Source organism: Protomyctophum parallelum, assembly GCF_964188405.1.
Source record: "Protomyctophum parallelum genome assembly, chromosome: 23".
Taxonomy (NCBI): Eukaryota; Metazoa; Chordata; class Actinopteri; order Myctophiformes; family Myctophidae; genus Protomyctophum; species Protomyctophum parallelum.
In genome coordinates, this window is record NC_139715.1 from 24,343,016 (window position 1) to 24,358,955 (window position 15,940).

At 44.4% G+C, this 15,940-nt stretch overlaps 1 protein-coding gene across 1 annotated transcript in view; it reads right to left on the reverse strand.

Moving 5' to 3' along the window:
• Positions 1-15,940, reverse strand: part of LOC310853965 (rho GTPase-activating protein 6-like) — a 92,549-nt gene that overhangs the window by 53,468 nt on the left and 23,141 nt on the right. Inside the window, exon 2 of the mRNA XM_083758441.1 lies at positions 272-431. Within this exon, the coding sequence (XP_083614567.1) occupies positions 272-431 (160 nt within the window). The remainder of the gene's footprint in view (positions 1-271; positions 432-15,940) is intronic.

Here is a 15,940-nt window from a genome sequence, read left to right on the forward strand (position 1 = left end):
ATTATAAGCTCATAGCGCTATATGAGAGCTATATGAGCTTATGAGCTTGTAGGTCTGCTATTTTTGAAAAATCGAAGAACAACCGACACACATAGAAACATAGCTTTTTCAGAAAACCGTCAGGGTGTAGAAGACATTCTTTTTAGAATCTGATCTCAGGTCAGAATGGGTTATAATAAACAGGAAGAAAAGGCACAAGTCGGTGCTCGGTATATATAGGCACGGTATAGACCAAATCACATTGTACACACATACTGTATCAGCTCCTAACCTTTGGGCATGGTGATCTGACAGCCCAGGTCGTGGTCCTGATGCAGACGGCTGTACGCCACCTCCATCAGCCTGGCTCTCTCCAGCTCCGACAGGCTCTGGATGGCCACGGGCATCAGGCGCACGCTCCGCCCCGACAGGCTGCTCCAGGTGAAATCACCCTGGGAGAGGGTCGGAGGAAAAGGAGGAGGAGGAGGAGAGTCAGTATAGGCTAGACGTTATACACACACACACACAGTACGGTGCTTTCATATAGGTCGTCGTCTTATTTTTCGTAGATTAACGCCATTTTGACCTGGGATCAGATTCTAAAAAATGTCTTCTACATCCTTCTACAAAGCTGTTTTTCTACGTCAGTCGTTCTCAAACACTTTCATGTCACTTTTCACGATTCTTCAAAAATAGCAGACCTGTATTAGCCGATACCGATTAGCCGATACCGATAGCGAATGCCGATACCAGTGTCGTAATCTCATGTTGTGTTTATAGCTATCTAGCTATATATCTCGTGTTGTGTTCATAGCAGACTCCTCACTCAAATGTGCACTTGCAGTTTGGGCAACTATAGTGTCCACCCCTTGCCCCTGTGTGGGATCGGTGGCCAGACATATTCACCGATACCGATATAACCCGATATGACAAATAAGGGCCGATCCGATACTTTCCCCAATAGCGATACAGTATCGGTATTGTTTCAATCTGCTACTTTTTGATGTTTTTGGACATATGAGGTTTCCACCCGAACAGACAATAATGTAGACCCACACCACACAGAAGGTGCAATAATCACATGCGACACACACGTAACACAAGCACTGTGCCGCTGAAACTCCTGTTGATAACACGTATTGCATAATTTATAGTCTTTGATTGAAACATTCATAAAGATGTAGTTTATGGACACGACGCACAATGACTAAATTAACGAATGAATGAGCCAATTGTTGATATGCAAAAAAACATAAAACAATGATATCTGACACATTTTTTTTTACATTTTAGATCTCGGAACGATATCATCTCATTTTCACAATGTCACAATGCCTGGTCTCTAAACTGCATCCCCCTGGCCAGCCGGGGCGCCTGATGGAGGGGAAAGGAACTGGTTGGAATAACGTGTTCCTTCCACGCGCTACGTCCAACCAGGGAAACTCCCCCCTGTCACGCGTAAAGGAGCAACTTGGACACACAGGCATGAAGGAAGCATGAGTTCAAGTCCGTTGCTCTCCCCAGGTTGGCGGAGGGTGTGTAGAGCCCAGGATCACATTAGATAATTGACACAGGGGTGAAAAATGGGTTGCAAAATCGTGGGATAAAAGATATTAACTACAGCGGTGACCTGTCTTCCCAAAGAGCAACCGAGGACATGCGAGCAGTGGAGAGAGAGAAAAAAAGAAGCCTTGCAGCCTGATGGGTTTGCAGTATGGTCCCTATATACTGAGCTCATAGCAGACAGAATGTAGGCCTAGTGGAGAACATTATGTAGCAGAGTGGAGGAGGAGGAGAGCACTATAGTCTGGACAGGACTGGCAGGCAGCCTGACGAATAGTTTACACTCTTAATAAACATGTGTGAGTCAGGCATCTTTAACTCTTTACTTAACCCAGCACTTTGGCTGACGTCTACAGCAATGGCTGGAGAGAAGAGAGGAGAGGAGAGGAGAGGAGTGGGGTGGGGACATGGAGGACGTTCCAATTTGTCTAATGTCTTATCCAGACCGTAAACTGACCTCTGACCAACTGCACTGTGTATTGGAAAACGTGCTTATGTATCTGGTACTTTTGATGCTTTTGAATTTTAATCCTGAAAGGTAACAGTTTTGAACCTACGTGACTGAGATGCTATTGCTGTAGGAATGAAAACAAAAGATGAAGAAGCTTAAAAGAAGACTGTAATGACAATAATGATGTTTCAATACGTTCTTGATTGAAGTCACTTATGTACAAAGTAATCAAGTCTATAATAATAATAATGCATGAGGCAACAGCATTGTTCAACCATGCAGGCTACAACAAAATGCTGAAACAGGCACGCTTAACGCTTTTCACCCTAGTGTGCGTGTGTGTGTGTGTGTGTGTGTGTGTGCACGTGCGTGCGTTGAATGCATGCATGACCACTCCCTTATCACTAGTTTTGAGGAATGTATTTTTTTCTATCCCACTTCACTCCACTACCTTCCATGCACAGCTGTAGGAATTGCACACACACACACACACACACACACACACACACACACACACACGCACGCGGAAACGAAATAAAAGACAAACAGTTGGAAAAGTACAGCTGGAGGGCTCTCCTCCCCTCCCTTCTTCCCCTCTCAAATCTTCTCCTCAATTGAGCTGGCCCGGGCCCCGGCCCGGCCCAGCCCCAGCACGACTCCTGAAGGGGATGGATGAGTTTCAGTTCCTACGCGCCAGTCTACCCAACGCCTATGGAATGTTTATGTAAGGAGCGGAGGGGGTAGGAAGGCGGGGGGATTCCAGGCTGCTGCTGCTGCTATCGCCTCGTCTCAGGGCTCCAAGAAACAGCATGCAGGGCTGAGGTCCACCTCACACTATGGCACCTCTCAGTCAGTCATTCCTGGCACTGGCGGAAAGTATAACTGAGTTTATACTTTAAACTTATACCAGGGCTACCACCAGGCTTAAAGGGATATTTCACTTAAAAAAAAAAAAAACGTTTGGTCATTTTATCGTCTACTCAGGCTTATGTGAACACAACACCCCAGATATTAGATATTAAATTAAATTAGATATTTGATAATCATTTTAGCTGCCCCGCCACCTTCCTATACAGAACCATTATAACTTCAATGGCCATGGGTTGGCCCAAGGTGCAACTTGAGAAAATCGGACATTTTCTTCATCCATCTCTCCAAACCCCCAAAGTTTCGCAAAACCTGGGTGTCATGCCGGACTCTATATACCCTCTCCTTTCAATCCCACATCAAATTGGTTACTGAATCTGCCTTCTTCCACCTCAAAAAAACCTTTCCAGACTTCCAGTCCGTCACTCCCATCCACGCTTTCATCTCCCCCCCCCCCCCCCCCCCCCCCACGGCTGAATTACTGTAATGGTGTCCTGTGTTCGGCCTCCGAAACAAGTCCCTTGACAGATTGTACAGTACGTCCAAAACGCCGCTGCCAGAGTGCTCACCCGCACAAAACGCTGGAAGCACATCACCCCCCACCCATGAACGCCTCCACTGGGTCCCGGTTAAGTTCCACATCAACTATAAACTGCTACTTCTCACCTACAAATCCCTCCATGCCCCACAGTATATCTGACAGACCTCCTCAAGGACTACACCTCTGAGGTCTTCAGGACATGGAGCTCCTCGCCATCCGTCACGCAAACAAGCGGACCCTCGGCTATAGAGCCTTCTATGTGGCGGCCCCTGCCCTCTGGAACTCTCTCTAGTGTAGATCTATAGATCCTTCTATGTGGCGGCCCCTGCCCTCTGGAACTCTCTCTAGTGTAGATCTATAGATCCTTCTATGTGGCGGCCCCTGCCCTCTGGAACTCTCTCTAGTGTAGATCTATAGATCCTTCTATGTGGCGGCCCCTGCCCTCTGGAACTCTCACTAGTGTAGATCTATAGATCCTTCTATGTGGCGGCCCCTGCCCTCTGGAACTCTCTCTAGTGTAGATCTATAGATCCTTCTATGTGGCGGCCCCTGCCCTCTGGAACTCTCTCTAGTGTAGATCTATAGAGCCTTCTATGTGGCGGCCCCTGCCCTCTGGAACTCTCTCTAGTGTAGATCTATAGAGCCTTCTATGTGGCGGCCCCTGCCCTCTGGAACTCTCTCTAGTGTAGATCTATAGATCCTTCTATGTGGCGGCCCCTGCCCTCTGGAACTCTCTCTAGTGTAGATCTATAGAGCCTTCTATGTGGCGGCCCCTGCCCTCTGGAACTCTCTCCCCCCTTGGAGATCCGCCAGACGCCTACATTGGACTCTTTCAAGTCTGCACTGAAGAGACATTTGTTCACTCAGGCTTTTGGCAATTCGTTTGTTTGTTTTTCTTTCTTTTTGTTTTATCCCACGATTTTTTGTAACCCATTTTTCACCCCTGTGTGTCAATTATCTAATGTGATCCTGGGCTCTACACACCCTCCACCAACCTGGGGAGAGCAACGGACTTGAACTCATGCTTCCTTCGTGTCCAAGTTGCTCCTTTACACCTGACAGGGGGGAGTTTCCGCGTGGAAGGAACACGTTATTCCAACCAGTTCCTTTCCCCTCCATCAGGCGCCCCGGCTGGCCAGGGGGAGGCAGTTTGTTTGTTTTTCTGTTTTGTAAAGCGTCCTTGGGTTTCTTGAAAGGCGCTATATGAATTCAAGTTATTATTATTATTATTATTATTATTATTCAAACCATTTTAACCGCATGGTAGATTCATCGAAAACACCCAACCGTTTTTTTTTCCGGTGACTGATATTGTCCTAATACGTGATGCGGGGCCGTGTTTTTTTCATTTACTGTTTTCATTATTTTTTAATAATTACTTTGGAAAAGAATCTCCTCCAGGAGGAGGCCCGGAGGAGACTAAAACATCAAGAGTAGTTATTAAAACAGACCCGTCTGAACTGAGTGGCGCTGTACTGTAGTTGGTGTGACGAATGTGACCATTGTTTGTTACACTGGACACATTGGGTCCACTACACTTCAGAGGCATCTATATATATCTGTCTTATCTATCTATCTATCTATCTATCTATCTATCTATCTATCTATCTATCTATCTATCTATCTATCTATACACAATTACACATACTTTGGTAGTGTATTTTATGCCAATAGTTGTTTTCGACATGTTGATTGTTTTTATATCATCTCTGTAGGGTGAAAAGCAAAGGCAACAGATATACAAGCTTGAAAGACATCACGCCATGCTTCGAGCTTGTGGATCTGCTGCTTTTGATGCTGTAGCAGAGCTACCAACCTGCACACATTTTGTGTACCAACCACGCAATTCTAGGCTTATAGACACCTAGAATTGCGTGGTTGGTACACAAAATGTGTGCAGGTTGGTAGCTCTGCTGTAGTACAGGGTTCCCCAATTAGCGGCCCGCGGGCCATCTGGGGGGGGTGGGGGGGTCCCAGATATAAATGGCATTAAATTGGGGTCAGTAGCCTCTACATGTCAAACTGGGGGTCCTTTTCAAATGGGGTCTTGCCCTGAACATTCATTTCAGGGCAAGACTTCGACCTTGCGTGTGTCGACTCGGGCCCTTGAGGAAAATTAATTGGGGAACCCTGCTGTAGTACGATAAGGCAGAGCACTATTCTAATACAAAAACACCCAAAGTTAGAATGATGGAGATAAGAGGTTTCTGCCAGACAGCGACAATATCATGTTATTGCTCTTAGATAAGAGGTTTCTGCCAACAAAAAAAAAAAAAAAAAAAAAAAAACTTCTTCCAGCACTGGCTGAAGTCCACGTCACGCTATGCAGTTACAACGCTGATGTTCTTTCCAGAAAGTATGAACAAAAACAATAACAATAGAAGAAACGACCCACATGCTTTTATTATGAATGACGCATAGCCTCGTTATGTGCACTGGTGACTCTTTTTGGAATAGAGCTCAGCTCTTTTTCTGCCTCTGAAAATGTCATTTCCGAAACCCTCCAACACGGGGACTGACAGTAATGCATGTGCGGTGGCTTAAGGTGCGTTCCGACATGTAATTTTACACTTCCTCGAGTTTTATTGCCGTTTTGAAGCCATTAAAAACGGTTGTGTATATATTTCAGATTAGTGGAAAAATAAAACACCACATGCGCACCGTTAAAACCACTTAAATGGCCTGTTATATTTTGTTGACCCCCAGGGGTCTGTACTTGGTCCCCTCCTTTTGTCCCCGTCCAAACTTCACTCAAAGTATAGATGAATATCAGTGGGTGGAAAGATGTATTCAATCTTAACCACAAGGAGTGAAAGCGATTTGAACACTACAGTATGTCAGTTGAAGCATCCACACACACACATCAATGGAGCTTTTTGTCATCAGCAGGGTTCATATCATAACACTTCTCACACAGAGCCAGGCTTGAAGAACATTCCCCCCAAGAGTCACATTACTGTAGGTCTGTAGCCAATGGTTCACCCTATAGCACAGTGGTTCCCACATGTTTTAGCCCGTGACCCAAAAGATACTGGCTTCGCGCCACGCTTGTGAGCTTGTAGATCGGCTATTTTCACTACTTCTTAAACATGTGTTTTATAATTTATGGAATTTCTTTGGTCTTCTTTTTTTTGGGGGGGGGGGACGTTTCTTGAAAATGTTTTCGAAAATAAATAAAAACAAAATGTAGGAAATAAAAAATAAAGGGACCCATGAAAATGTTTCCACGATCCACAAATGGGTCTGTTTGGGAACCAATGCTATAGCAGAATACGGTGACTGAACTCTTAAGAAAGAAAGATAGATGGATGGATAGACATTGATTGATTGATTGATTGATTGATTGATTGATTGAAATATTTATTAACAGTTTGCAGAATTACAGTACATTTCAAGCACAAACTCAATACAAAGACTGTCAACTGTGAGTGGACGACCCAATTGTTTACAAGAGGGTCCACCTTGTTAGGAGCCTGACCAGTTTGTTTTGGGACAGATGGATAGATATGGTGATTAGCTTTTCACTGGTTTTGCAAGCAAAGGTTGTTCTATGTGGAAGTCAGAGTTACCTGTAACGGTCCATTTGGATTGATTGATTGATTGATTGATTGACTGAGTGAGTGTAGACAGACATGAAACAGAGAAGGTAGAGAGAGGAGAGACAGGGGGGGGGAGGGGAGGGGGGGGGGGGCAGGACCTCGGATATGAAATTGGGTCCTCACAGGGAGCATAATTAATGGTCTGTGCAATAACTAGCCACCAGGCAGGCACCCCACTGAATGTGTTTTTGTTCATAAAAATGGCTGTGTGTGTGTGTGTGTGTGTGTGTGTGTGTGTGTGTGTGTGTGCGTGCACGTGCGTGCATGCATGCGTGCGCGATGACATCACACAGTATACATTAAAGATCTCTGTGTCATTTTAGATTTGAGCGTTGGCTATTATAGATATACCAGATGACGTACAAGCTCACTTCGTGCCGAGCTGCAACCTTGTACATCTGCAAATGCTATATTATTTCTCAACCTTCTTTATTTTTTTATTCTACACGAATTCCCTTCTCTTCTGACTAGGGTCCTTGCAGCACAAACCATTTTCAGATGAGAGTCTGCGGGCCAAAAACATATAATGCGTCGTGGGGGTCCCTTCCTTGGCACGAAAAAATGCCAAGGACTAAACTACCGGTGTAGAAGGTATTTGTAGAATCGGCCTCAGGTCCTAATGGGTTAAAATTGACTCCATGCTCAACCCATTTTGGGGCGGGAACCCCTTTTGGTGTTAGCATCATGTCATGCTTTATAGCTATTGAAAAGTAGCAGATCTACAAGCTCGTAGCGCGCCACCGAGTGGCACGCTACGAGCTTGTAGGTCTGCTATTATTGAAAAATCGAAAAGAACGACTGACATCAGGCCTGCCAACTCTCAACACGCAATCAGCGCGAGACTCACGCATGAGACGTCTTTCACACGCACTCACGCCACACCCACCATTTCTCGACACAGAAACATAGCTTTTTCAGAAAACCGTCGGGGATGTGGAAGACATTATTCGAATCCGATCTCTGGTCAGAATGGGTTAACCTGAGTCTGTGTGTGTGTGTGTGCGTGCATTTGACAGAGACGTGACGATGCGTTGCTCATCGCCGCATCCATCCAGGGTGATTTATGGTCCCGCTCACGACAACAAGCGTCCCAAAGGGCAACATCGTGTCCATGTGCGTTGGCAGCAGACAGTTGCCATAGTGACGTTTCCCTCCGTCTCGCTCGTTTTTTTGTGTCTCCGTGTGTGTGTGTACGTGTTGCCGTGGGAAACTGACGTTCGTTTTTTTTTTACGCCATTTTGTTTGCTGTCGTCGGGCAGGAACCTCGTATCTCTGTGTGTTTCGACTTTTGTTTTCTAATGTTTTATCGTCAATGAATCGAAGAATGGGACACTTTGTCAGACTAACAGTGATACACTGAAGTAGCAAAGAATAGATGATCTACAAGCTTATGCAAATGTCATGATGTGATATTATCAAATGTGTCTGTGGGGTTTTTATAACCAATGAAAAGCACATGCATGAACAAGAGTTTAAATAATAACTAAAGTTTTCCAGAGAAGAGCACTGTAAAAGCCACGTGGCAAACGTTGTGTCCGTCTGGTATTAGTCATGTATATACCGCCACCGGGGCCCGTTCCACTCCAAAAGCAAAAGGCGTACGCGTCAAACAAAAGGACGTGTTTCCCATTTGCTTATTATTATTATGTTGGATGTGAATGCAAAGCGAAGCGAAAACTAATGACAAGCGACTGGCCGTGCGTGGCCTCGTTGTGCGGCCCTAATGGATCTTTTGGTACTGTTGCAACCAGTGACTCATCACATCAGCGCTCTTGTTTTGGAAAGATTTGGTGAGATCTAGGATTGTGTTCAGATTTTTTAACCCATTTAGGCCTGACGTCGAAATGAAAAAAATAAAACGTTCTGTGCCGCATTTTTACGATTTTTCAAAAATAGCTAAAGTATAACATAACTCTTAGTTAAAACACCAAAAGGGGTTCCCGCCCAGAATTGGTTAAAACATGACATCATTACATTGCACACATCATAGTAGTTATTTTTTCTTCCTCTGTACCAGTGTCTTTCTTTCTTTCTTTCTTCCGTTCCTTCATTTTTTCTTTCTTTCTTTTCTAGTATGGTTGATATACTCTAGAAGCCACATTATGTAGGCTACAAGCACTGCTTCTCAAACGTTTTCATTCTAAGGACCCCCATCTGAAAGATGGGGACCTCCAGAAGCAAAGATTTGAGTAAAGAAATGTCTGTTTAAAAATATTCAAAGATATGCATTATTTTTTCAAAAATATCAGATCTATAGGCTCATAGCGCAGCACGAAGTGACTCGCTAATAGATTGTAGATCTATTAATAGCCTAGAATAGATCTATTACAGATCAGCTATTTAAATAGATCTACTATTTCCGCTGCACAACATGCTTCCATAAAATACCTACTGACTTCTATGGAATTCAAATTACTGAAATCAGTCGTGGTGACAAATTGAATCAATGAGAAGAAGGAAAAAAAAGCAAGGTTTAGAATAACGGCTATAGTAATCCTGGTCTCTCTAAACTGCCTCCCCCTGGCCAGCCGGGGCACCTGATGGAGGGGAAAGGATCTGGTTGGAATAATGTGTTCCTTCCACACGCTATACGTCCAACCAGGGAAACTCCCCCCCTGTCAGGTGTAAAGGAGCAACTTGGACACTCAGGCATGAAGGAAGCATGAGTTCAAGTCCGTTGCTCTCCCCAGGTTGGCGGAGGGTGTGTAGAGCCCAGGATCACATTAGATGATTGACACAGGGGTGAAAAATGGGTTACACAATCGTGGGATAAAAACTATAAAAAAATGATAATTGAATAACGGCTATGGTGAACGAGTAAAGAGACATGAGGCATCGCCTTTCATCTTTACATCTCCTTGGTGAGATTCAAGCCTGGTTGCCATAGCAGTGTGACGCCTTTCATCTTTACATCTCCTTGGTGAGAATCAAGCTATCCAGCATGTATCTTCCACCTCGGAGACACCGGCTGTGTCGGTATAGGCCAATCAGAGGCAGGCGGGGCGTTGCCATGCCTATGCTCGGACGTACCATTACAAACAACCATGGTGGGAAAATGAAGGGCTGAAACAGGAAGTAAAAGGCCAGAGGGGCGGGCTTAAAATACTCCCTTATCTTGATCACATAATAATGGAGCTTTTGAAATGTAACTGTAAAAAAAAAAAAAAAAGTCCTACGAAAGCATACAAGAGCACCGTTCAAGTATCTCAACTGCACTCAAACAAACTACAACCCTCCAGTCTAGAGAACCGGAATTCAATTACTACTGTAAACTTTGACTGCTTTGTTTCCATCAACAAGCACCAAACCTCTTTGCCAAAAATAAATAAACAAAAGCAATCTCCGTGAGCTTTAATTCATACCGGCTATTTTTGGTGATTGTGCCCCCCCCCCCCCAGAGTAGGCATGCAGGAGTTTAATTGGTCAGTGAGCGATGGTCATGTTTTATTTTCCCCCACTTGTGTGAAAGGTGAATTAGCCAAAACAAAACAGCAGAAAATGCAATTTGTGGTTATAGAGCTGTGGATATGACAACGGGGCTGCTGCAAGAAGCTGTGTCTCGGGTGAGAAGACACAGGTAGTGAGCATAAACAGGATAACCTCATTACATGTGACCACGTTTTATCCCAGTCGAGTAACGCAAGGCTTAGCAACCAAACTCCAGTAAACAAACATGAGAGCCAGGGCTGAATGTGACGACAATGCTTTTTAGATTTCACGCCGTGCATTCCGGCTTCAGATAAGGTTTCTTCCTTTATTCCACATGGGACATTGTTAGCAGCCCAATTATGTACACTACGAGCAGCAGTAGTAGTAAGTACACAATGTTAAGAAAGGCTTAATCCTGTCACAAGGTGCAAATTGTGCAATGACTTCTATGAGAAAAGAAAGCGGAGGCTGGAGTGGTAGCCGCTTTTCACCCCGATTCTGTGTTGTCAGTTGTCACTGCTGTTGCATCCTACTGACTCACCGGCCAGTGAGGAGCCCCCACCGGGAGGAGGTAGAGACTTTGTCCTACTCCTCTCGCCTAACACTCCCTGCTGACCGGTGCCACCCCAGCATGTAGCCAATTATCACTCTCCCCGCCCGGCTTACCACCCATGAACACGGGCCGATGGTTTTCGTATATAGACGCTCGACAAAACCGGATGCACCACAACCTCCGTGGTGGTGGGCCGGAACTCTACCACTGTGCCACCTGAGAGCCAGATCATGACTGGGGGAAACTATACGGAAATGTATCAAAACCAATGACAGAGAGATTACGGTAATATTGCTCATGTATAGCTTAATAGAAGCATTGTACATCTTATGTATCAATTAATGGGAAAATAATGCAGATCTACAAGCTCACAACAGACAGACAGTCAGACAGGCAAGCAGGCAGGCAGGCAGGCAGGCATACAGACAGACAGACAGACACATAATGCACATAACATATTTATTATTCTATCTGCTACTAACTGCCAGGGATTCTCGCCAGACCAAATCGGTTGTAGGCTCATGCACCACTATTGAGACTGCATGGTTCAGCACCGGGACAATAGACGTCAGACTACATTAAGTATGAAATAAGAATAAGAGCATCATTGACTTGTAATGTCGTCTCTAGTCAGGTGGAAACCTCATATGTGCAAAACTGTTACTTTTCCAGTATTTCGTTTTTTAAGTAAAAAGTTAAAATAGCCGATTGACAAGTTTGTGCAGATCTGCTACTTCGGACACTGCTGTGTGACGCTGTAGTATGCTCAATGTATGTAGTATGATCGTACTACTGTACATACAAATACATACTCAATACATACTCATACAAATACATACTGTAGTATGATCAAGAGAAGGGCGTTGAATGTGGAGACAAGAGGAAGAATTATTCGTTTCATAGTTTCTACACTTTTGTCATAACACATGCAGGCACATGCATGGGCCTTCCATTAGTGCTTGGACTGCATATTTTCCTGCCAAGAAACCTTTGTCATTTTAATCATGTACAAAAATGTATCCATATCAAATGGGGGTCCATGGCCTAATGCATAATAAACTGGAGGTCATTGAAATTGTAAAAGTCGGGAATCACTTGCATTAACCCATAAAAACCGTGAAAGTATCTGTGTCATTTTAGCTATATATATTTATAGCAACAGAACTTATAATAATAATAATAATAATTAGAACAGTGTTGTTTTTTAGAACAGTAGTTCTCAACAAAAAAGAAACAGCGCCCATTTTTTTTTAAACCTTGGAAAGTGTGATGAATGTTGAGTATACATTTTGAAAGTTTGAGAGTTTAGAAGTAAAAGCATTTTGTAGAGCTCAGGTTTTCATGGGTTAAATGGCCCTATAGAGGGGCATTTGGGTGCTGGAAGGGAGGAATTGCACCAGCAACCCTAATAGGCATTTTCTCCTCCTTCCCGTGTTTTGGTTTGGTGAGTTTTACAGGTTGACACTTAAAGGATTGCGTTAGCTGACCTGGAACCTTCCCAAAGTCCACATCTGCTTGTAATTACCCCCAAAGCATGCTCTCGTCAACCTGAAGAGTGTGTGTGTGTGTGTGTGTGTGTGTGTGTGTGTGTGTGTGTGCGTGTGCGTGCGTTTGTGCGCTTGCATGCGTGCGCTTGCGTGCATGTGTGTGTACTACAGCGCTTGTGTGTGGATTAATATGCCACTCCACCTGTTTTAGGTCTTTGACACTGCCGGAGGAAAAATAACCAGCGGAGAAAAAGGCCCCACTGATTTCGTCAGGCAATGTGGTAAACGGCAAGAAATGTGACCTCACTCGTCACAGGGAAAAACTGAATGTTTTCAGCAGTGGAGGAAGAAGTACTCAGATTTTCATCTACTGCAGTAAAAGGCACAATGACACAATATAAAAATCACACCCGTGCGAAGTGAGTGGTGCAACTCTGTGTGTGGGGGTTCCAGACCCACAGGAACGCACCCAGGGTGGCGGCCCGATTCGGGCGTCCGAAACGGTTGAGAAATGACAGTTACCGTGTGGGGACCCCCTCTACTGTACCCTCCACTGTACTGTATACTGTACTGTCACTGTACTGTACTGGCACACCCAAAATCACCATATATACACTTAATATGTGCGTGTGTGTTTGTGTGTGTTAGGTTGCGCACAGGTGGTGTAAAACAACCATGCCGTTTTCGCGCTCATACCCACCCACCCACACACGGCACCCATTTTCTGAAAAAATATTTATATAGCAGCATTTTTTTTTTAATACTGTACATACTGTACAGAACCCAAATATGGGTTCCCGGCATGAGGGGGTAAGACACCAAAAGGGGTTCCCGCCCAGAATGGGTTAAGGAAGTAGTTGCACCACTTCAAAATACTCTTTTCAGAAAAATCTAGGCTAGCCTGTTGGTTTCAAAATGGCTGCCATGTCTGCCGCGTATATAGGCAAGGAAGGAAGCACGTTCGAGGCGGGCGGGCGGGCGACCGGCCCACAATTTCCTGCTGACTCGTAGTGTTCATAAAGGCAGAAAATGAATTCTGCGGTGGCCATAAGTCAACAAAGGGAGACGAGGCCTGAGGGAGGTGTGGTTCCTTCCAGAACAACGTGCATGGACGAATGCAACCGGGCGCAGGTGCCAAAACGTAGCCAACGCGGGCCGCGCACTCCCTTAGTCAGCACTTTAGTGAGACCACAATAACAAGAACGACACGAGCTTTCGGACGGATGCGCCGCAAACGCCTTTGAGATTTTCAAGTGGAGCTCTTATCCAGAAAGACAGTTTGGGTACCGCTGAATTAGCTCAAATAGTTGTGATCAGGCCTATAATACCGAGGAGCAAATAAAGGGAATGTGTCTCTGTTCTGTTGTACTAAATCTCTGACCATTCAGCATTCAGCAACATCATATTGTCACTCTCCAAATCTGTTCTTGTAAGAACAGATTTGCAAACAAAAGCAGCAAACAAAGTCCATCTATAAGCTTGCAGATTGGCTATTTAGTATTTATTTATTTTTTGGTACTTTTACGTGTCATATACAACGAAGTATAGGACATTAACCACAGCGTCCATATTGTGGGGAAACCTTTAGTGGGAAAATAACAGATCGACAAGCTCACAACGCGTTGCAAAGGCTGTGAGCTTGTCGATTGGCAACTTTCAGCCGAAGCTCCCCCCCCCCCCCCCACAAGTATAGAAAACAAGTGGTTAATTTACAAAACAAAATAAAAAGGTTTCTCCATGCTCCGAGCCTCCGACGGGGACAATTTGCCGTCTAATCTTCCTTGCCGCCTTCTTTTTTTTTTTTTTTACCCATTTTGGGCGAGAACCCCTTTTGGTGTTTTAAACATTATGTAATAATTTAGCTATTGAAAAATAGCAGATCTACAAGTGGGTCTGCTATTTTTGAAAAATCGTTAAAATGTGGCACAAATCATTGAATATATATTTCAGAGCGAATTAAAATATTAGCTTCTTGGGGGTCCCTGGAACTACATATTTTGAGATGGGGGTCCGTGGCCCAATAGAGATAATTCTGGGGGTCCTTGACATGAAAAAGGTTGAGCACCGCTGACATAGAAACATGGGTTTTTCAGAATTTTTTTAGGATTTAGAAGCCTTTTTTTAATCGACCTCAGTCTAAAATGGGTTAATGAGGAATTCCTGGCTATGTTACGCAAGTATATTATGAGCAACTTGGAGCTCGCTAATGTGCTTTTCAGACCACTCCCTCCGAACCGTTGGCAAGCATCTACAGAGGCATGGAGTCCAACTTCAAACATCTTAACAGTCAGATGAATAGACGCAACGCCCCACGGCACTAACAGCCACATCTGACCTTCAGGACGCGGGTAAGGGTTGCATAAGCGTTATTATGCAAGCCCTGAGGGCTGACAACCTCGAGTGATGTATTGAGAGAGAGAGAGAGACAGAGAGAGAGAGAGAGAGAGAGGGAGAGAAAGATGGAGAGATGGGGAGAGACAGAATATTCTTAGTTGCTTACTGACTTTGAAAGGAACAGTTTGCGGGGGTTGTTAAATTGCATAGGTCCTTGAAAACCGGCTAATCATGGAAACAAAGGGAACAATTGTTATTGTGGGCTCGAGAAGCGACTGCTCTATTGTTATGGTATTTATTCCTTCCCCGGGGCCGTTTTTCCTCTGGGCTGCCTATGTGACGTCACGTGAAGCTCAAGAAGCTTCACACTTCATTCCTCTGGACTGTGATGTCATGTGGGTCAACCAATGGGAAAGGAAGACAGAGGGAGGGGGGGGGGGGGGGGGGGGGGGGGGGCTATGACGCCATGTGGGTCGATACCTCATCGTCGAGTAGAACAGTGGTTCCAAACCTTTTCATGTCAAGGCCCCCCAAATTACACTAATTGGCCCGCCGACCCCCCGTTTGAAAAGATATGCCAGGGACCCCCCCCATATAGAGAAGATTTTTACGGTTCTAGCAGAGATTCTCAACCCGTTTAATTTCAAGGACCCCCAGTTTCAAATGTAAAAGAACCACCGCTCATCCGCTGAAAAAACGTAAGTGAGAAAAATAAAGGGAAACTCCGCACCAGTGTTGTTTTTGGCAGCAAATTTAGATTTTAGTTTTAGTCATAGTCTTTTGAATAGTTTTCATTTAGTTTGAGTCACATTTTAGTCACCTGGAATGCGTTAGTGTTAGTCTAATTTTAGTCGACTAAATGTCATGAGATTTTAGTCGACTAAATCTACAGTTGATTTAGTCGACTAAAATGTATTTTGGTGGGCATTGATGCCGTCGTAAGGACTGTTTTTACACTTGCTGAAAATAGCCGATCTACAGATCGGCTATTTTCAGCATGCAACCAAGTGTAAAATGACTTATACTGGATCTCTTGTCCACTAGTCCCTTCCTAACATTTTAGTCTAGTTTTTATTTGTTGACGAAATTGTCAATATATTTAGTCTTAGTTTTAGTCATCATAGCACAGATTTCATT